This window comes from Olea europaea, chromosome 15 (assembly GCF_002742605.1).
Source record: "Olea europaea var. sylvestris chromosome 15, O_europaea_v1, whole genome shotgun sequence".
NCBI lineage: Eukaryota > Viridiplantae > Streptophyta > Magnoliopsida > Lamiales > Oleaceae > Olea > Olea europaea.
The window spans coordinates 17,202,100-17,224,185 of record NC_036251.1 but is presented as its reverse complement, the minus strand read 5'-3'; the positions used below and the strand labels follow the sequence as shown (position 1 = coordinate 17,224,185).

General features: G+C 33.4%; 2 protein-coding genes and 1 long non-coding RNA gene across 6 annotated transcripts; 2 read left to right on the top strand and 1 right to left on the bottom strand.

The window, feature by feature from the left end:
* The first annotated feature begins 407 nt into the window (after positions 1–407).
* Positions 408–4,264, top strand: LOC111410321 (protein O-glucosyltransferase 1-like). Of its 2 annotated transcripts, XM_023040588.1 has the most exons (7): positions 408–502; positions 915–1,036; positions 1,285–1,808; positions 1,977–2,160; positions 2,702–2,766; positions 2,858–3,068; positions 3,613–4,263. In XM_023040588.1, the coding sequence occupies exons 2-7, from the start codon at positions 932–934 to the stop codon at positions 3,976–3,978; spliced, it is 1,455 nt and encodes a 484-aa protein (XP_022896356.1). In that variant the 5' UTR covers positions 408–502; positions 915–931; the 3' UTR covers positions 3,979–4,263. The 2 variants fall into 2 exon arrangements, with proteins under 2 accessions (XP_022896356.1, XP_022896355.1); XM_023040587.1 differs by lacking the exon at positions 408–502 and having other exon boundaries at positions 521–1,036; positions 3,613–4,264.
* A 2,370-nt stretch (positions 4,265–6,634) lies between these two features.
* On the top strand, positions 6,635–14,589 carry LOC111410319 (protein O-glucosyltransferase 1-like). 3 transcript variants are annotated; one of them, XM_023040585.1, is made up of 8 exons: positions 6,635–6,679; positions 6,834–6,900; positions 11,121–11,235; positions 11,620–12,149; positions 12,637–12,820; positions 13,077–13,141; positions 13,231–13,441; positions 13,986–14,553. In XM_023040585.1, the coding sequence occupies exons 3-8, from the start codon at positions 11,137–11,139 to the stop codon at positions 14,340–14,342; spliced, it is 1,446 nt and encodes a 481-aa protein (XP_022896353.1). In that variant the 5' UTR covers positions 6,635–6,679; positions 6,834–6,900; positions 11,121–11,136; the 3' UTR covers positions 14,343–14,553. The 3 variants fall into 3 exon arrangements, with proteins under 3 accessions (XP_022896353.1, XP_022896351.1, XP_022896354.1); XM_023040583.1 differs by having other exon boundaries at positions 6,636–6,679; positions 6,801–6,900; XM_023040586.1 differs by having other exon boundaries at positions 6,637–6,679; positions 6,789–6,900; positions 13,986–14,589.
* LOC111410320 lies at positions 9,290–10,738 on the bottom strand. The gene is made up of 2 exons (XR_002705654.1): positions 10,098–10,738; positions 9,290–9,573 (listed from the first exon to the last, which is right to left on the bottom strand). It is a non-coding gene; the product is annotated as an uncharacterized LOC111410320 (long non-coding RNA).
* Positions 14,590–22,086: the final 7,497 nt, after the last annotated feature.

The window sequence follows — 22,086 nt, the reverse complement described above, 5'->3', positions numbered from 1 at the left end:
AAAACTAAATTGTGGGCCAATTTATGAATATGTGTGTTCGGTGTAACCTCATAGAGAGTCAGATACGTCAAATAATTAACCCAAAACTTCATAGCCACTTATCAGTCTTATTCCTATCAAGAAGAAGAGGACACATAACAAAACCAAATATTGCGTTGCTTCCAGGAAGATTCTTTTTTCCACTTCAGATAGGTAAAGTGAGAATTAAACATAGAAAAATGTACCCGGTCGTGTGGACAATTCATTTTTCCACTTCAGAAAGGTACATTGAGAGTCAAACATAGAAAAATGTACCCCGCGTTTACAAGTCCGGTTACCCGTCCCTCACGTAGAGGACGGGTCCCACACATTTATGTGCTCGAGCTCCGCCCCCCATGTGAGGGGCATGTAACTGGGCGTGTAAACGCTTGGGTACATGTAGCGAAGCTCACATAGAAATATTGGTGGTGACTGTGTCAAAGATTGAAAAAGTGAGCCAATAACTTTGATCACATTTCAAAAGGTAATTACTCTAGATTTTTTGAGTTATTTTCATTATACAAATATATTTCAATCTCCAGAAGCTTTAGTTTTACTGATCACTGTCAATGTTCGGCAAGACCAATCTTCAAGCTTTTACGAACCTAAGCGGCCAAGGAGTAGAAAAGCATAAAGAGTGGTTAGGGAGTTCAAACATTATTTTTTTCAATTGATATCAGACAGAAAATTTGTTCAAATCATACAAAATGAGACTGCTAAGATTGAACAAAAATTTGTGATCAGTTCTTCTATTTCATGAGGTTTTTGATACGAGAAATGGTCGTATTCTCAATATTGTATTTGTTCTCTGGCGATTCCCATTTTGATCGGAAGTCAAATATTTTTTTGACTCGATTGCAAAAGGCCTTCATTTATGGTTTTTGATTATGTAACAGTTATAAAATTGGCTGAGATGGCATTGTCTGAGATTCTCAATCGACAGCCAGCGAAGAGAACAGTCGCCTTTTCTCTTGTCATTCTGGTTTCAATAGCCGCAATAACCAGAAGGATCAATGTTGTAAGTCTATTTTGTTTCATCTTTCATTGTAAATTTTCCGTTTTCTTTTGCTTCTTTTTATTGCATATTTGGTACATTGGATTAGACACGTCCTTAATCATGGATGGACTTTTAAGAGACGGATTTTTGTTGCGAGTGAGAGTCAAGAGATTACTTCATACTTATCTTCTTCATTATAAGGAAAACCACAGTGCAATATCGTCTAGTACTCCGTATTTCTGCCTTGTTCTGATGTTTCAATCTTTCAGTCTATAATGACAGGTCCATTTCAGAAGAAATTTCTACTCCGCGGAACATCTCAGACATATTCATCAGAATTTGATTGTTCCCTCAACTGTTCAGATATTTCACCTTTGACTAGTACAGACAACAAAGAACCCTCAGAATCATGTCCAGAATACTTTAAATGGATTCATGAAGATTTAAAACCATGGAAAGTTACAGGAATTACAAAGGAAATGGTCAAAAAAGCGAAAGAAAGAGCACATCTAAACATAGTCATTATGAACGGGAGAATGTATATAAGAAAGTTTAAAGAGGCATTTCAAACTAGAGATACTGTGACAATATGGGGGATTTTGCAGCTTCTTAGGTTTTACCCTGGGAAGCTGCCAGACTTGGATTTAATGTTCGAATGTGGTGACGTACCGAAGATCCAAAAACACGATTACGCACGATCAAATGCTTCGTATCCTCCCCCGCCTATGTTTCATTACTGTGGAGATGACTCGAGTTTTGATATCGTTTTTCCCGACTGGTCCTTTTGGGGTTGGTAAATATTTTATCTTCTCATAATAATCTGTCTTCAACAATCCCCTGCTTCAGATTCTTTATTTATTTATTTTATTTTTTTTGTCAAAGACCTGACACTTGCATATAATTTTCATATATGAATGACCTTAAGACTCAATAGACAAAGTGTGTTTTGTTGATTATGCAGGCCAGAACTTAATATCAAGCCGTGGGAAATCTTGAAAAAGGACTTGCAAGAAGGCAATAGTAGAATTAAATGGAGTGACAGAGAACCTTATGCTTATTGGAAAGGTAATGCCATGGTATCCGCTGTGAGACACGAGTTAGTGAAATGCAATGCCTCCGAATGGAATGCTCGAATTGACCAAGTGGTAAGAATGATTTCCTATCTTTCACGTAAAGGACACATAGGATTTTCATCAGCGACTGATGATGACTAGAATTCAGAATCTTTACCTATTCTAATACCTTGTTGTGATAATCTCCATAACTCGGAAGTATTGGAAGAATTTCTAAACATCAGAAGAACAAGTTCTTTCTTTGACCTTGCAGAAAGAGTCTTCCATTTCATGAGATTCAACGATCCTTGTCTTCCGATAACATTCACTCATATTCCTAGTAGATTGTTGCATACTCTGTCATAGTCATGGGCGGATCTACAATGGTCCACAGCCCTCATAATAAATTTGAAATGCAAGATTTTACAGTAGATCTTTTAAAATTTTGCGCAAGATTTGGACCAAAAAAAAAAAAACCCTTATAATTTCGATTTTGCTCTCACAATTAAAATTTTGAGAAATTTACCCCCACAACTCTACTCTCTTGGCTCCGCCCCTGGTCGTAGCGGTGTAAATATTCCGCGTTGCCACCTTTACAACCCTACTTAGATATGCGGATAACTTCTATGTGCAGGATTGGGGACATGAGATAAAACATGGATTTGAAACTACAGATTTAGCAAGCCAATGCACTCACAGGTATGCATGAATTTCGCATAACTTTCTTAATTAATCTATTTTTCACTATTCTTTACTAATTTAATTTCTTCATATGTATGATCATATGCAGATACAAAATTTATGCTGAAGGAGTGGCATGGTCTGTCAGTGAAAAATACATCTTAGCCTGTGATTCTATGAGTCTGATGATAAACGCTCATTACTATGATTTTTACACAAGAAGTTTGCTACCCACAATCCATTATTGGCCAATTAATGAGAAAGATAAGTGTAAATCAATCAAATTCGCAGTCGAATGGGGCAACAAACATATGAATGAGGTGACTTTCTTGTCTATCTATACTAAACACATCCCACATTTTTTGCGAATTTATTGTACTATGAAAATCGATATTTAACATCCATCACTTAATGCCCAGCTAGAGAATGTCGAGAGATAGAGAGTAGAAGGAGAAGAGAGGTGACAGAAAACGAGATAACTTGAGAAATAATAATAATTGCAATTAGACTCGATAGCTTGAATGGCTAAGCTTAAAATGTTTACTTACAAGTAAGTCTACATACATGTAACATAAAAAATTTATAATAGAATTTTTGCAGGAAAGAACAACTTCCAAGAAAGTGACTTTTGTTACTTTAAAGCAAGAAAAAGTAATTTACTCAAATTTAAGCCTCTTAATCTTTCCTCCTAAATCTCTACCGTGTTCTCTCTTTGCCTTCACACACTCTCTCTCTCTTCTAATTTCTCTTTCCTTTTCTGCATCAAGGGCTAAGAACCATCTAAAACATCGTTATTTAAAGTGAGATACGACACGAGAGATTCTTAGCCTTCTGTTAATTTTTTGACTGTCGAACTGTCTTCAGGCACAAGAGATTGGAAAAAGAGGGAGCAAATATGTTCAAGAACAACTAAGGATGAAATTTGTTTATGACTACATGTTTCATTTGCTAAATGAATATTCTAAACTTCTGAAATATAAACCAACTGTACCAAAAGGGGCTGTTGAAGTGTGCTCAGAGACAATGGTTTGTTCTGTCGAAGGTTCAATGAAGAAATTTAGGATTGATTCGATGGTGAAAAATCCTGCAGATTCATCTCCATGTACAATGCCCTCTTCCTATTATCCTGCAGAACTTGAAAATTTTCTTGAAATAAAAGAGAATCTAACTAAGCAAGTGAGAATGTTGGAAAGAAGCGAAAGTGTTGGAATCCCAACCATGAAAACATGAGGGGTTGCAAAATGGTGCTTTGGACTTCTCATTATAGTAGGCACGATTTGAAAATTTTCTTTTGAGATTATTTAATCAATTTCAATACTACGTACAAAATATGCCATAATTGTTCTAAGTTGTTCTTCTACTTTATGTGCGTGCATGGGTGGGGTTGAGTGGGTCTACTATTTCTCGATTTGCTTACTATTTCCGTTTAAAACAAGTATATGATCTCTATAGATCAAAATCTACAAGATTATTGGACTTTTACTACTCAAATTTAAATTTTCAAAGTGGTTACTAGAGGTTTTTTTTTTTCCTTTTATTTTTTTTTTTATCACTATTGCTAACTCAAGTTAATAATGGGTACACTAATGGTTGCTCCACTAGAAACATTAATAAAAAAATTCCATGTGACATTGCAATGCCAATGTGGATACAAACGACCTTAACTAGTATGCGATGCCAAATATAAGTAAAAATTTGATAGAAATTAATTGAAAAAATTCCTTTAAATATAAAGTTTTATATGTGCAATTGTTTGCACATGTGAATGTTTAATGCTGTTGATCTCCATCCGAATCTCGTTTGTGCCTATGTTGGTATTTAACTGTGCTACATAGGATTTTTTGTTAATGTTTTTAGCCGAATGATAATAAACTTGAGTGGCAACTATGATAAGAAAAATACTTTAATTACCATTTTGAATTTTTTAAAAAAATTGTTGACCAGTGATCGTTGCTGAAATTAACCCTTTTACTACTCATTCTCACATTTCAGATCCTTTTTTTTTCTTTTTTGTGTGTGTGAGTGTGTGATTTTATTGTTAATTTTCATAGTTGGATGTTAATGGAGATAAGTGTAAATGAGATGACAATGATCGATTAATTAAATGTATTTAACCATTCCACATTGTTTTTTATTTGGGAGATCCATATATTAGAAAAAGAACCATGAATATGCATACTTTAGTGAGGGTGATGAAGAGGGAAACAATGAAATAGATAAACATAAAACAAATACTAGTAGATTTTGATAGACTTTCAAAAAAATCTAATAAATCTCAATCCAATTATAAATTTCAATCATTTTATTCTTAATTTCTTCTCTTTCTTTCATTGAATACACTCGAATCGAAAGCTAGTTGTTCTCCTCAAAATGTGTTGACGTTGAAGTTAGGGGTGGACAAAATGTCCTAATCAAACCAAACCAAACCAGAATCATATCAAATCGAGCGGTTCAGTTCGGTTCCACAAAAAAAATGAATGGTTTTGGTTCTTTGTACCGAAAACCATTTGGTTTCGGTTCTAGTTTGATTTTAGTTCTAGAACTGAGTACCAAACCAAGGACCAAACTTAATTTATAATTTTATTTTTATATGAATCTAATCTTATTTTTGTATAACCCATTAAGGGTATTACTTCAAATTTAAAACCTAAAGAGTCCCAAATGCTGCCCTGCATATCCCTCAAACGAAGCATGTAGGTTTGGTGGTTTCATGTAAAGGAATTGATTGGATGAAGGATAAAGATGAAATTTGATATTATTAACTTTTGGCAAAGAAGCATTTGTTTATATTTTGTTTGTTAGTTTGAACTTTTGAAATATTGATGATTAATAATTTGAATTTGCTAAATGTTTGGTGCTTATATTTTTTATTTAAATATATATTACTAACTTGTGTATATGCTATAACTCTGAAATTTGAAGTAATAGAACTAGAACCAGACAAACCAAACCAGAATAGAGTGGATTGGTTCGTTTTGGTTCCATACCTTTAAAAAAATCATTTGTTTCTATTACCAAGAAAACCATTGGTTTAAGGTTCGGTTCGGTTCGATTCTCTTCTCTTAGAATCAAAACCAAATAGAACCATGACCACCCTTAGTTGAGGTGTAGATATCTAAGGATAAAACATTGTTGTGATGTGGGCCACGTTGACTCGACAAGATATTTTATTTCAGTTTGTTCAGGGTATTATTTGTTGGTTCTCGATATCTCATTAGAGCCAAAGAGTTTCGATCTTGTCTTCGTCTATTTCCTCATTTCACAGTTCACATTGCACCAATAAGTCTATTGCATGACACTTCTTCATCAAGATAAACAATGTGAGACCACTCCTATAAATAAATTTGACATATAAATTTCAAAAAAATAACCATAGCCCTTAATTTAAGCTAACCTAATAGTCTAGATATATTAATATTTTATTGAAGCGTGTTTAAATGTGGTTAAATAAATATTAAAATAATTAGATATATTTATCTGTCTCATTAACTTGAGTTAAGGGCTATAATTTTTTGTCAAACTTATTAGTTAACAAGAAATGATCCCACCGATGTTTTAGATGATGCAGAAGTCTAGTTTAAATTAAATTATTAGGTATTCAAAAATAAAATGATTGATTTTAAACTAGGTTAAGCCCCGTTTGGCCCTCTTTCTTTCAAATTTTAATGTTTGGAATAGTATTTTTGTTGGAGAATACGTGATTGAAAAAAAAAAGGAAAAATTTTGATTTACATGTAATATTATTTTATGAAAGATTATGTGGTTGAAATTAAGAGTGAGAAGAAAAAATTGAAATAAAGGGAGCCAAACGGGGTGTGTATGGGAGGGGAGGGGGTAAGAATTATTATAAAATGAGGATACGACTGGGGAATGTCCAAATCGGATTCCATTTTGGACTCTCCAATAATGCTTTATCCCGAGCTCTCCAAAGGTAACTCTTTTTCTCCTTCCTCTCTCCTCCATTTTTTTTTTTTTTTTGGTGAACGCAAGTTCATCTTTTAGTTATTATTATTTTTTAAATTTTCTATTTACGAATCTAGATTTCTAAGTAGGAATCAACGTGTTCGTACTCTACTCGAAAATAGCTTGAAAGATTGGTGGTGATCGTCCAAATTGTAATAGTGAGCCAACTACTTTGATCACCTTTCAAAGGTAATTACTCTAGATTATAATAGTTAAATGAATATTTTGCCATTTCTTTTTCTGTTTTGATTTGTACCATTTTTGAAATTCATTCTGAACTATTTCATCTCGTCTCGCTGTCTTTATTAGAATTTTGCTTGCAAAATTTTCTACATTACTTGCGAACGAATGCGATCTTTCTACTATTTAGCGATGCAAAAAGTTAAAAGTTGGTAATATACTGAATTTTTTTAAATAATAATGAAGTTTACATTTGTGTGTTTTTCTAAAACTAAGCCCCCGTTTGGTTCTTATTTTTCATCTCAAAAAATCAATTTTTTGATATTTTGACTTCTTCTCTCATAAATGGGATCAACTTTTCTCTTTAATGATTAAAAAATCAATTTTCATAATCACAACCAAACACGCCTTAAATTACTGAGAGAAAATCAATTGAGAATTAGCTTAGAGACAATTGGCTTCGTGTCAAGCCGAGCACGACATGTAAATATTTACATAATTCAAAACTCTTCATAATATCGACTATGCCAGACTACTAATGATTTTCTTAGGCGGTCAGGACTCCTAAGTTTTTAAATATTATATATTTTTGCTTCTTCTTTTTTTTTTTTTTCATAATTAACTGTAATTTTAAAAGCATAAATAGTTTGACAAATTTAATTTATCAAAGAAAATAACCACCAATAAATAAATTAATAAAAATGTAAAAGTTAAATACTCTATTACGAAAAAATAAAATTAGAAAGCTTAAACCGTCTATTATCCCTGGTGAAAGCCTACAGCGGTGTCATTAGTTGTTATACAGTTAATGACTCAACACCATTGGACGAAAATACATTGATAAGTTTGAATCACCAACAAATATTGATTTCAATCGAAATTATCGATCTTTGCACTATCCTCTATCACCAAAGGAATTTTCATCGGACTCTTAATTATTTTCATTATTTTTCCTCTGCCATATATCCTAAGACACTCAGATGATAAGCAAGATTTATCAATCGAGATCAGCTCACTTTAACACATGCATTTCAAGTCTCAGCTCCATCAAATTGAAGGAGGATCTTAATACCAAAATGACTTCTGAAACTTGTCATCTCAACTATATATCACTAAATCCCCATTTTGACATCAACAAGTATGACATTTTTTGTTTACGAATATAATAAAAACAAAAAAAAAAGAAAAAAAAAGAGGAAACTATACTCTATATTAGTGAATAACTATGATTTATCCTCACTATTCTCTTCATTTTGTGGCCTACCTAATCCTAGATTAAAAAAATAAAATAAAAAATCCAGATGGCAACAAACCCCACAATCTCTCAATCATTTATATACAATACAACCAAAAAAATAAAAAATAAATTGTGTGGCCAATTCTAACCTAATCCCACAAGAGAAACAAAAAAAATTCAAATGGATCCAAATAGTACATGTTGATTGAGTAAACAAAAAGATTATCAAACATAATTGGATTTAATAATTTTTTGTTTCAATTTGTTCAGAGTATTAATTGTTGGTTCTTCATATTTCATTAGAGCCAAAGAGCTTCAATCTTGTCTTTGTCTATTTCCCAACTTAACATTTCACATTGCACCAATGGAACTATTGCATACCCCCCCCCCCCCCAACGGAACCCGTAACGGGTGTGCACTAGGTAAACCCTCGGACTGACGTAATAGCCTGTAAATCACGTCAGCCAGGTAACATAACCTCTCTTCATATAGACAAACATTGTTAGATACTGTTCCTCTACCATTGAATTTGACATATATAATTATTAACAAATAATTATAGCTATTAATTTAAACTAATCTAGTAGTCTATATGTGGGTAAAAAATATTAAATTGATTTTATAAATTTAGTCTATCACATTAACTGGAGTTAAGGGCTAGGATTTTTTGTCAAATTTATTAATCAACAAAGAATGATCCCAACATTAATGTAGAAGTCTAGTTTATATTAAATTATACGGTATTCAAATTGATTAATTTTAAAACTAGATTAAGAATTATATTTTAATAAAACAAATTGTGATATATGAGAATACGACTTGGCAGAGTCCAAATCGGACTTCATTTTGGAGTCTCCACTAATGCTTTATAAATAATGGGGATGTGCATGCCAATCCCAAGCTCTCCTACGGTGAATCTTTTTTTCTCTCTTTCCTTCTTTTTTTTTTTTTTGTGTGAACACAAGTTTTTCTTTTAATTTTTAATTTTTAATTTTTTTTAATATTCTATTTATGAATCTAGATTTCTTAGTAATCAATGCACATTTTATAACTTCATGTCAAGCCGACCGAGCACGACATGAAATTATTTATATAATTCTAAACACTTCAAAATTTCGAATATGGCGAACTACTAATGATTTTCTTAGTTTTTTTTTTTTATATAATTAACAGTACTTTTAAAAGCATAAATAGTTTAACAAAATTAATTTATCCTTTGAATATATTTTCACTAAATAAATTAATAAAAATGTAAAAATTAAACCGTCGACAATAGTTGGCGAAGCCCAACAACGGTATGGCTAATAGCAATTCCGTACAAATCAATCTCACATTTTGATTTTCGTCAGAATCATCAATTGTTATACCGTTCGTGAGCGAAGCTCCGTTAGCCAAAAATAAGTCCGAATCACTAACAAATATTGATTTCAATTAGAATTACCAACCTTCGTACTATCCACGATCACCAAAGGAATTTTTGTCGGTGATCATTTGATCCATTAAATTTTTATCAACATTATTCTTGAAAACGGTCCCCTAATGTCTCAGCCATATTTTCTAAAATCGACAAATGATAAGCAAGTTTTAATAGGAGAGATCAGCTCACTTTAACACGAGTATTCAAGTCTCAGCTCCATCGAGTTGAAGGAGGATCTAATATCGAAATCACTTCTTAAACTTGTCATATCAACTATATATTATTAAGGACCATGCTTGTGGTACAAAGTGGTATCCAAAAAGTGTCCAATACCGAGACGCCAAGTGTCCATTTTGGACACCCTTTTGGACACCTTGATGTACCACAAGCATTATTCATATTACCGTTGTTGCAATAGTCACAATAACCAGATGGATCAATCTCAAATTTTGATTTTCGCCAGAATCATCAATTGTTATACCGTTCGTGACCGAAGCTCCGTTAGCCAAAAATAAGTCCGAATCACTATTGATTTCAATTAGAATTACCAACCTTCGTACTATCCACGATCACCAAAGGAATTTTTGTCGGTGATCATTTGATCCATTAAATTTTTATCAACGTTATTTTTGAAAATGGTCCCCTAATGCCTCAGCCATATTTCCTAAGATCGACAAATTATAAGCAAGTTTTAATAGGAGAGATCAGCTCACTTTAACACGAGTATTCAAGTCTCAGCTCCATCGAGTTGAAGGAGGATCTAATATCGAAATCACTTCTTAAACTTGTCATATCAACTATATATTATTAAGGACCATGCTTGTGGTACAAAGTGGTATCGAAAAGGGTGTCCAATACCGAGGCGCCAAGTGTCCATTTTGGACACCTCGATGTACCACAAGCATTATTCATATTACTAAATCCCAATTTCAATATAAAAAAGTACGACATTTTTTCTTACGAATATAAAAAAGAAGAAGAAAGAACCTAATCCACTGTACTCTATATTAGTCAAGAACCATAATTTATCCTCATTCTTCTCTTCATTTTGTGGCCTACCCAATAGTACAATAAATTTTTTTCCAGATGGCAACAACCCCATAATTTCTCAATCATCTATATATAATAAATGTTTTTTTTGTGGCCAATTCTAACGTAATCCCACAAAGGGCAAAAAAAAAAAAAAAAAAAAAAAAAAAAAAAAAAAAAAAAAAAAAAAAAATTTTTTTTTTTTGGGACAAATTAAAAAAAAACCAAAAAAAAAAAAAAAAAAAAAAAAAAAAAAAAAAAAAAAAAAAAAAAAAATCAAATGGATCCGAATAATTTATATTGATTGAGTAAACAAAAAGATTCTAAAACGTCATTTCATTTAATAATGTTTAGTAGAAATCATACAAAAGATTTCGAACAGAGACTGCAATCATATGTTGTAATACAAACTGACAAAACCTCGGCATTCCTCATCTCCTCTTGATTAAGACAAATATGTCATCAGAGATTCAACATTTCATGAGTTTTTTGATATGAGGAGGCCTTGATTAGATGCAATATATGAATTTTGATTGCCTGAAACAGTGGTAAATAGTCCGAAATGGTCGACCGAAGACAGGCCATAGGGGCCCAAACAACAGTTGTCTTTTCCCTTATCATCCTTGTTGCAATAGTCACAATAACCAGATGGACCAATTCTGTAAGTCATTTCTTGTTTCATCATTCATTGTAAAATTTCCGTTTTCTTTTGTTTTCTTTTGTTTACTTTTATTGCATATTTGTTACGTTTGATCAGACATCACTGAGTAATATTATTTTTGAATTGCGTAGAGCCTAATCATATTGTACTCTTGATCATGGATCGACCTAGTATCCTACTATATAAAGGATTTTTTAAGAGACCCTTTTTTGTGTATGAAAGAGTCGTGAGATTTCCTTCGTACTTATCTCCTCCATTATAGCGAAAACCGGCTGTGATAGAGTGGACTTATCTCTCGAATTATTGTCATTTACAGATCAATTAAGTAGATTAGGGCTATTAATGCCTATGCTTTAGCCTTGTTCTGATGTTTAGCTCTTTCAGTCTATGATAACAGGTTCATTTCCAAAGAAATCGATACTCCTCGGAACATCTCAGACATATTCATCAGAATTTGATTGTTCCCGCAATTGTTCAGACATTTCACCTTTGGTTAACATTAGTACAGGAAACAATGTACCCTCAGAATCATGTCCAGAATACTTTAAATGGATTCATGAAGATTTAAGACCATGGGAAGTTACAGGAATTACAAAGGAAATGATCGAAAAAGCGAAAAAAAAAGCACATCTTAACTTAGTCATAGTGGATGGGAGAGTGTATATAGAAAAGTTTAAAAAGGCATACCATACTAGAGATGCTGTGACAATATGGGGGATTTTGCAGCTTCTTAGAATGTACCCCGGGAAGCTACCGGACGTGGATTTAATGTTCGAGTGTGGTGACAGACCGGTGATCAAAAAACATGATTATGGAAGATCGAAGGCTTTGAAGCCACCCACACCTATGTTTCATTACAGTGGAGATGATTCAAGTTTTGATATTGTTTTTCCTGACTGGTCCTTCTGGGGTTGGTAAACATTCTCTCTTCTAGTAATACTCTTGTTGAAGCACATCATCTGAAAGTTTAATTTTATAGGCCAAACGCATTGAGCTTTATTATTGTTATTATGTTGAACTCGTCCCTTCATATGTAAATCAAATTCATTTTTCACCAAAGGAGTGCCACGCGAATTTCCATGTGAAAAGACTTGGATGCAACACTTTTGTATACTGATATTGAACAACCTCATCTAGAAATATAGCATAGTTTATCTTCAATGATTCTATCCTGGGGATTAATTGCATAAGATTTTTCAATTGTAATGCATTTCGTCATGAGCAATTGATTAATCAGGATTGAAACCACTTCATCTAAAAGTTTAAACTCCAAATTCAACAAGCCCAAACTTTGGATTCCCCCTTTTTTTACTCTCTTTCAGAAATGTAACGCATGCATAATTTTCATAAATTATTGACTGGGAGACTCAATAGCCAATGAATGTTTTGTTGATTATGCAGGCCAGAGCTTAATATTTTACCATGGGAAATCTTGAAAGAGGATTTGGAAGAAGCCAACAGCAGAATCAAATGGAGTGACAGAGAACCTTATGCTTATTGGAAAGGTAACCCCAGGTTGGGACTGGCAAGACGTGACTTAGTGAAATGCAATGCCTCCGACTGGAATACTCGAATTGACAAAGTGGTAAGAAAGTAATCCTGTACTTCTGCGCAGGATATGTTTAGTTTTACTCTGACAAGCGCTGCGGCCACTCATGCTGGCTCCACTAGAAATTTTTTCTTTTTTCTCTTATATAATTATATTAGGCAGCCGCCCACACTCACCTGGATTCCCGGATCCGCTACTGGTGTTGTGGGCAGGCACTAGAGGAATCTAGACAATTTGCACCCCTCACCCCGTTTACAAACCTACTTACATATGCTGATAATTTCACGTGCAGGATTGGGGACATGAGACAAAACATGGATTCAAAACTGCAGATTTAGCTAGCCAATGCACTCACAGGTATGCATTAATTTCACATAACTCACTTAATTGGTTTGTTTCTATTATTTTTTGCTGATTTAATTTCGTCTTACGATCATCATATGCAGATACAAAATATACGTCGAAGGAGTTTCATGGTCTGTCAGTGAAAAATATATATTAGCCTGTGATTCCATGAGTTTGATCATAAACCCTCATTACTATGATTTTTTTACAAGAAGTTTGCTACCAACAATCCATTATTGGCCAATAAATGAGCAGAGCAAGTGTGAATCGATCAAATTCGCCGTTGAATGGGGCAACAAACATATGAATAAGGTGACTTTCTTGTCTATGTATACTAATATCCTACCATTTTTTGCTAATATATTGTTGATCAGACATTGTCGCTACAGTGAAAACAGATATTTTGACTATCAATTGACAATGGGAAAGAGAGTAAGATACAGAAAACACAACTAGAACTAACTTTTTAAATTAAGTCCTTTGTACAGGGGATTGCCAGGGAGACAGGCGAGGCCTGTGCATTGGCCGGATAAAACTGTTTTCTGTTCAAAGTCCAATGAATGTACTCCGCCTTTCTTTTCGTAATGCAGTCTGACAATTCTCCCCGTACATGTAGCAGGGCTAGTTTTACTTAAAAACTTTAAAAGTAAGAAAATTAGTAACATATTCAAACATGTTTGGCTACCTTTTTGTTTGGTTACTTTTAAGCTAACTTAAACATGCTTTTCCTCCCAAATTCTCTCAATTTCTCTCTTCCGAGATAAAAACAGTCTAAAATAGCACTATACAAAATTCACATGCGACACAGAGAGACACTTATCTTTTGTTAACTTTTCGATGGCTGGCTTGTCTGCAGGCACAAGAGATTGGAAAGGCAGGGAGCAAATACGTTCAAGAACAACTGATAATGAAATATGTTTATGATTACATGTTCCATCTGTTAAATGAATATTCTAAACTCTTGAAATATAAACCAAGTGTACCATTACGGGCTATTGAAGTTTGTTCAGAGACAATGGTTTGTTCTGTCGAAGGTTCAATAAAGAAATTTAGGATAAATTCAATGGTGAAAGATCCTGTAAATTCATCTCCCTGCACCATGCCTTCGCCGTATTATCCTGCAGAACTAGAAGATTTTCTTGGAAGGAAACAGAATCTGACTCAGCAAGTTAGAACGTTGGAAGAAAGTGGAAATTTGGAATTGCAACCTTGAAAATATGAGGACTAGTTTGGTGCACAATACTGCATTGGACTGGACATTAAAAGTAGGCATCATATGATTTATTTTTTATTTTTTTTGTCCTTCCATTAAATATTTTTTGATAGTGTTCGATGCTACATACAAAACATACATTTATTGTTCTAAATTACTCTTTCTCCTTTTGTGTGTGCATGTGTATGGGTGAGTGGGTCATGGTTTGTACTTTTAATCGAGTCAATTTGATTTTGAACTAATGATACTTAAATTTTGGAAGGAAAGAATAATGGAAATGTCTACTAATCAAGTAGTTTCTGATATGCTGAGATCATATACTTGTTTTAAATAGAAAGTAATTTTTCTCGAGATTGTATTTGCTTTTAAGAATGTTTAATGACGGGTATTTTGAAATAAACTACGGAATATTATCTTTTATTGATCGCTCAACCACTTAATCTCCTATACAAATTTATAAAAGATTATAAATTCAATCAAAATCAAACATTAATTTTTAAGAACACACATTCATAAATAATATTCATTATTATTTACATTAAGACTTGTTGTTCCATATTAAGAATTAACGTTCCATTTTAAGAATTAACATTACATTATAATTCACATACTTTTTGAACATACATCTTAAGACTTGTTATCATATTAAGAATTAATGTTCCATTCAAGAAATCAAGTTTGTTAAGGGGAGCAACACAAACTTTCATAGTTAGTTATTTATTTTTTGTTTATTTGATATGAAATTTATCCTCTATTAATATAATGATGTAGGCAAAATTTCGAAATGATGGACGAGCAGATCGTTAATTCCAAATGAATATTGCTACAAAATTGACATGCTAGATTTATTTATTTTTTTATGGCGTCAAAAGATTCATAGGGTAACATATACTGAGAAATTTGGGCATACCCAGAATTTTAAGAAATTGAGAAGAATCCGCTATTCTATTTTTAATTCATGAACAACCAAATGAAACCATCGTACCCCAACATAGGGCTGAACAACAAAACTGTCAAACCGAACCGAAACCGTTTTCCTAAAATCGTTTGTTTGGTTCCACGTGAATCCGTCAACGTTCTGGTTTTGAACTGAACCAAACTGCTTCGAAGTAGTTTGGTTTAGGTTTCAATCTTTGCAAATCATTTCAAACCGCCAACCGTTCACCAAAAAAAATCTGAAAATAAATTAGTCTAAATTTTATTTAACCCAATTAAAACTCAATACATTTCAATTAAAAAGATACATCTACATTAGACATCATTCAATTAAACTCAAATCGACAATTATACATCTCAATTAATTAATTAATCATACCCAAATATTCATGAGTCATCACAATTTTGAATGTAAAGTCCTCAAATTGGGTAAAGTGTTGAACAACTGATACTAAACTATATTCATCGATTCTCCATTACAATTGAGTAGACAATAAAATCTAGATTTTAATTCAAACTTGCACATTTCATGTCCTTCAAATAATTTTCTCATATTTTTTGCTCCAAGTTCAAATTAAATTACCAAAATTCTTTTATTTTTTGGTAATTATTTTTATATTTTTATTGGTAATTATATTATTTTGTTCTAATAATTGTCAGTTTGTCGATCCCCCTTAAAGTAATTCACCAATATTTAGATTTAGTAGAAGATTTGAATGATTCACAAAAAGTCATAGTAGTTAGGTACTATTGTATTTGAATTTTTTTTATTCATTTTCTTTTATTAATTATTTTATATCATTTACCTATAATCAATGAATTTATGTACTATATTTTTATATTTATGAAGAAAATGAATCATGTATTATACTTGTAGATGAACGACATTGGTATCGACCGAGAGTTTAAAATATTTATATCATGTTGCATTATAATGATTATAATTATATAACTTTGATTTGTGATTTTTTAATAATACAATTTATGTTTTAACATGAAATTTTAGACTAATATTTATAATTTAACTTATTTGATTTATATTAATTTTTTTGTTAAACAGTGATTTTAAACCAAATCAAATCGAAAAAAATGGTTTGGATTGGTTTGGTTTAGAAATTGAAGTGGTTTGATTTGGTTCGGTTCGGAAAATTTTCATACCGCTTTAAATGTTTTGGTTTGAAAATTTGTCTCAAACCGTTCAAATCGTGTTCACCCCTGCCCAACATGTACATCACATGACATGGCAAGAAATCTCACCAACCAAATTAAAAATAAATAAATAAATAGATATTCTCCTATTTCTACATAAGCATGATGAAGAGATTTTGACAATTTTAATTCAATTTATCGTCTCTTTGCTCTGTCGCTAATCTATCTTTTTTTTAGTCCCTTTGTTTGCCCTTCTTTCTTACTAGGGGAGGATTTTATTTACACTATTTCATCAAATTAGAAGTTGACAAACAAGAACTAAAGGACGTTCTTTTACTATAGATAGCTATATCTCCTAGAAGATCTTGGCATCAAAGATCCTTTTTTTCCAAAGAAAAGAGAAAGACCCCACCGTGATGGAGTAGAAGGTGAGAGTACTTCTGACCTATTTTCGTACGTGTGATCGATCCAGGTTAATCTTCCTTACCGACCCCAATTCAACCTAGCACGACAAGAACAAATGCCCTAGTTCAACTCAGGTCTCACTATCGCTTTATGGTGGCACCATGCAAAGGTTAGAATGAGAGTGCCTCTTGCTCCTTAGCCCTTACCAAACTCTCCTACGTACCAGTAGACTAAATTATCTAGGCAAGCCTTCTCTGCTTTCCTGATAACAAAGCTATCGACCTTCTTCTGGTCAATGGCTCCCATTTCTTCCCAATGATCTTCCCTTTCTGTTGGGCACTTACATCAATCAAGCAATACTAAGCCAAGAGCTTTTCAAGGAATGCATCATGAGAATAAAGTTGCTTTAGTCAGACCAATGACTGCCGCTATCCATTTTAGGAAAACCTGGTTCTAAACCAGGCCCTTTCCTAGACTATATCAAAACTTGACTTACTATCGCTACTTTTTGAATGCTTCTTTCTAGAGAAATTGTAGTCTTTCGAGTATGCTTTAAGGAATGTTGTTCTTGCTCATAACCTCAAAGACCTATAAGGGAGCCTCCTTTTACATTTACAATGAGATTTAGACAAGGAAAGTTGTAAAGTATGCAGACTGATTCTATTATATTACGAAAATGAGATGCTACTAAAATGCTAATAGCTTTAACTCATACGAAGAAGGTACGACAACTATAGACAAGAAAGATAGAATTGAAACAATGCCCCCTTGGAAGGAACGCTGCTTTCAACCTCTTACTGACATCGATAGCTCCAAGGAAAAGAGTATCTTATGGCCATGACCAGCTAAATATCACTGCCATCTCACAAATTGGATTTGAACCAATATCTCAGAGCTTCTTCCTTTTAGTTGATCGGGATGGGTCATTGTCCTCCTCATTATAGTCCACCTAGAATCAGTAGAATTTCACTAGTCACCAACGATCACACTAAACTCCCCATCGCCGTTCTCCCATTTCTTTGGCTAAAGCTTCCTCCGCTTCATAAGTAGGAAACTTTGTTCTTGGAAGTTCGTTTATTAGTTCTCTTATTTTATTCCGCTTTTCGGGAAACGCGACTTTCAAGTCAAGTTTGCTTATTGCTCCTTAAAAGAAATTAGTTCAAGCTTTTCTATTTTTAAAAGAATAAACAAAGGTGAATAGTACATCTTCTATATCTTTTTGAGTTGGGAAAGGGCCCTCTTGTGGCTTAGAAGTAGGTGGACAATTTATACCAATAGGGTGGTCCAACTGTTATTTTTGCTATTTACTCTCGGACAATTCAACTTTATAGACCGCTGCCTCAATGAATTTGCTCTTCTAGTTGTGCAATCTTCCTCGGTTGCGAGAAGATTTAGATCGGGAATAGTTGGTTTCTTTGAAGAGCTGGGTCCGCTTCCACAAAAGGCGAAGGCAATCTCTCCATGGCAAAAAGAGAAAAAAATCCAGCAAGACAACAAAGCGACGCAGCAAGTCAAGCCCCAATCCTAGAGCATGCAAGAAATAAAAAGTATAGACATATTGATGTCCAACTGTCGAATGAATGGATCCATGAGTTGGCTTTTATTTTAGAGTCTCTATAGAATAAGCACCGTAAACTATTTGCCTCAAAACGATAGTTGTAAGAAACGAGTTCCTTACTCCACGAGAATGTTCTCATAAGAAATCATATAAATATAAGGCAAGTAGAGGGCCTTAGCTCACCGATTAGTCCTTGGAAAGATAAGTTGTGAGCAAAGAAAAAGCTCTTGCCACTATCGTTGTAACCACAGTTAGAGGATCGCCATAACCAACTTTATCTCTTGCTGAATATGTTCCCTCTTTCGATTGTGATTTCTCTCCTTCCTAAGTAAGTTGAATTTGATTTGTTGTTAAGCTCTTTCTTATCTTAGGACGAAACAGCAGAAAAGGACCTTTGAACTCTCCCGTTTAGAAATAAGGAACAAAGCTCCTATTTAACATTGAAACTCGAAGAATGAGTGAGATTTCGACGTTGCGAGGAAGAAACCTTCTGGTGCTGTCTCTGACTTGCGAACAAGCAGTCAATATACTTCTTATTATTATTATTATTATTATATAATAAAATGTCCTAGAGTATGAGTATCGTACAATAAAACTATATACATTATGGTTAGGCAACGTCAGCTCAATATTTGGGCAAGTTTTAGTATTGAATTGGAAAAGATCATATCTGCATCTAACTCCTCGAGAAATCACTATTTTATTGATTTAGTCGATTTAGTCCCTTTCAAGGGTGTTGAAGTTCTATTCAAAAATGAAAGCAATAAAAGTTTCCCAGTCCAATTAGCCCTGCCCTTGGTAAATCAAAATTCCACTTTGATCAATCTTATAGATAGAAGGCATATTAAGGAAAGAAGAGTCGTTGTAACATGAGCTTATAACATGTTTGTCTAGGAGGGCGAGATAACAATCAACAACATTAAACAATAATAAATTAAAATTTTGTCCACAATACCATCAGTCAGTGTAAGATTATTACATATCATCATTTTTATTTCAAGAGTAAACACACAAATGCATAGAGAGAGAGATTCTTTAGAAAAATCTGTCATCCTATTTCATCATTCAGCACTACACAATTTCAAGTGTAAACACACACATGCATACACGGAGAGAGAGAGAGAGAGAGATAGGGATTCCTTAGAAAAATTTGTCATACTATTAATTCTGCTTTTCATAACACATTCCCTGTTTGTAGGCCAAGTGGAAAGATCAAGAAACCTACACCTGGAAAGTGCAACAGAGAGAACGACTCTGATTGTTGCGTTGAATACAAGCTTTACTCCACCTACAAATCAAAAGGCTACAACCAGTACCAATCTAATAACATACTAGTAGAATTATTACTATAATTGCAAATGGGATGAGTGGTTGTTATGGTGGTTGATGAATGTGATCCTACTGTGGGCGGAGATGATGATCATGATTATCAGCCTCCATGTAATAACATGGTTGATGCATCAAAAGAAGTATGAGAAGCTTTGAGATTTCCTGAGAAAAAGAGGGGGTTGGATGTACAACACTTGGTCTGAAAACTATGCTGCACCACATTTGGCTTATGTAAATAAATTTTAAAATATGCAACTATTTTTGTTGGTCAAGGTTGAAAACTACCTAATTTGAAAGTTAATAGTTACTTTCAAGGTCGGTGATTTTTTTCACTTAGAAGAAAGAAAAAAACAACGAATTCAAACACGTTTGTAAATAGAAAGTCACAAACATAACCTGTACTCTTTTTAAGTTTAGCCAAACATGTACGTAAGCTTGTTACTTCTAATATGTACTATATTAGTTAAGGTTGTCCTTAAAAATTTGTTCCAATCTCTATCAATGGTGTAAAAGTGCATGTGACTACTCAAACCAGGAGTGCAGAACTGAATAAACAATAGTTCACCATTACAATACTGAAACATAGCATCCATATTGAAGTTATGAATTTATTTATACAGGCCAGCAACGAAATCAGTTTAACAGCAGAACCACCTTAGAATTGCTAAGAAGAGCCCCAAAAATGGTAGGGAGAGCCCAAAGGAAAAGTGTACTATAAAGAAAATTTCGATATTGGAATTTGTATTAGTGATTCTAGTTTATAGCTAGATGAATGAACCAGTTGGTGCATCATACACATTGGTGGAATTTTGGTAGAGAGGATGGGATAGCAATGAACAAAATCAAAGAAAACAAGAGAACACTCATGTTCATTGTACTACACAAATCCTGTCTAATTCTGCATACCAAACACAAAAATTACTCTGATGCATTACTCTTGTGATTCTAAATACCAATCATTCAAAAATACTCCAGTGCATTTCTCCTTTGCAGAGCCATGGCAATTTCAAATGCTTTTGAAATAAATATCTTTAGAGATTTGTCACTGAACATCGCACAAGCAGAACCCAATAATTACCGAAAGGAAAAAAGGTAATTGAACTGCACCACAAATAACTCGAACTCTGACACTCCGAAACTTGAAACAGAACAAGATGGATAAAAACAAAAGGTAATTCACATACTGAGATAGCATTGTGGTAACTCAAAAGTGCCAATTCATCGTCCCGCATTGTGGTAACTCAAAAAGTGCCAATTCATCGTGCCCCTGTACATTGCAATTTGCAACTCAAGAAAGGGTCATGTGGCTCACGAACCGACATAGCAACACGATGCTATAAAAATTATTATTTTTTATTTAAATAAGTTTAACTAAGGAACAATAGGATCACTACGTTCATTGACTTGTTCCCCAAAAAATCAGCAGTGCCAATGTCTAAAGATATGAGACAGCAGAATAGTACATGAAACCATTCACATTGCAAAAGAGATGGCCAAAACCGGCTTCAAAATTAACGCCGCATTGCCTTTGGTTGACCAAAGGTTTTACATCAGGCTCTAACAGAGTCATGTACCACTCCCACATCAATTTGATAATAAAACTTTTGGCATATAGCCCCTGTTTGAGCCTCATTCTTTGAAAAAAATACATTTTTAAATAGTATTTTGAAATCATTTCAACCACACATTCTTTAATAAAATAATATTACACGCAAATCTAGAACTTTTCCATAGTTTTTAACCACATGTTTCACATCAATATACTATTCAAAAATTCATTCATATGAAAAGAATGAAGCTCAAACAAGGGCATAATGTTATATGATAAATAATGCTCCTGTTTGATGGGGATTAAAATCAGATTTTGTTTGTAGGTCTTAATAAAAGATGATACAATGTATGGTTGTAAAGTTGTCGATCTTTGAAATATGTGGTTAAAATTACTTGCTGACTTTGACTTAAAATTAAAATCTTGATTTAATCCCACCAAACAAGGCAATATGTCCCAACTACTTTAAGAAGCATATAGTTGTTAATTATTACCACGGCAATGAAATGGACTATTAATTTAGGATTTACCCAAAACTAACAAAGGGATGCAATGACCTAATTTTCCTCCCTCAAATCAAAACTTATCGTCTCAAACTCGGACTAGACTTACATAAACTAAATCAATGACAATATGAGGTTTTGTCTGCACATTGATGTAAATTCACAAAACCACTTATCAAGTTACACCCCGCAAAATACAGAACCACTTGAGATTCTACCTCTCACACTTAAAACCACCAAGTTAAATACTTTTATCGACCATTCACCTTCAAAGAACCATATAGACAAGAGACAAGCAAGAAGTAATCACATAAA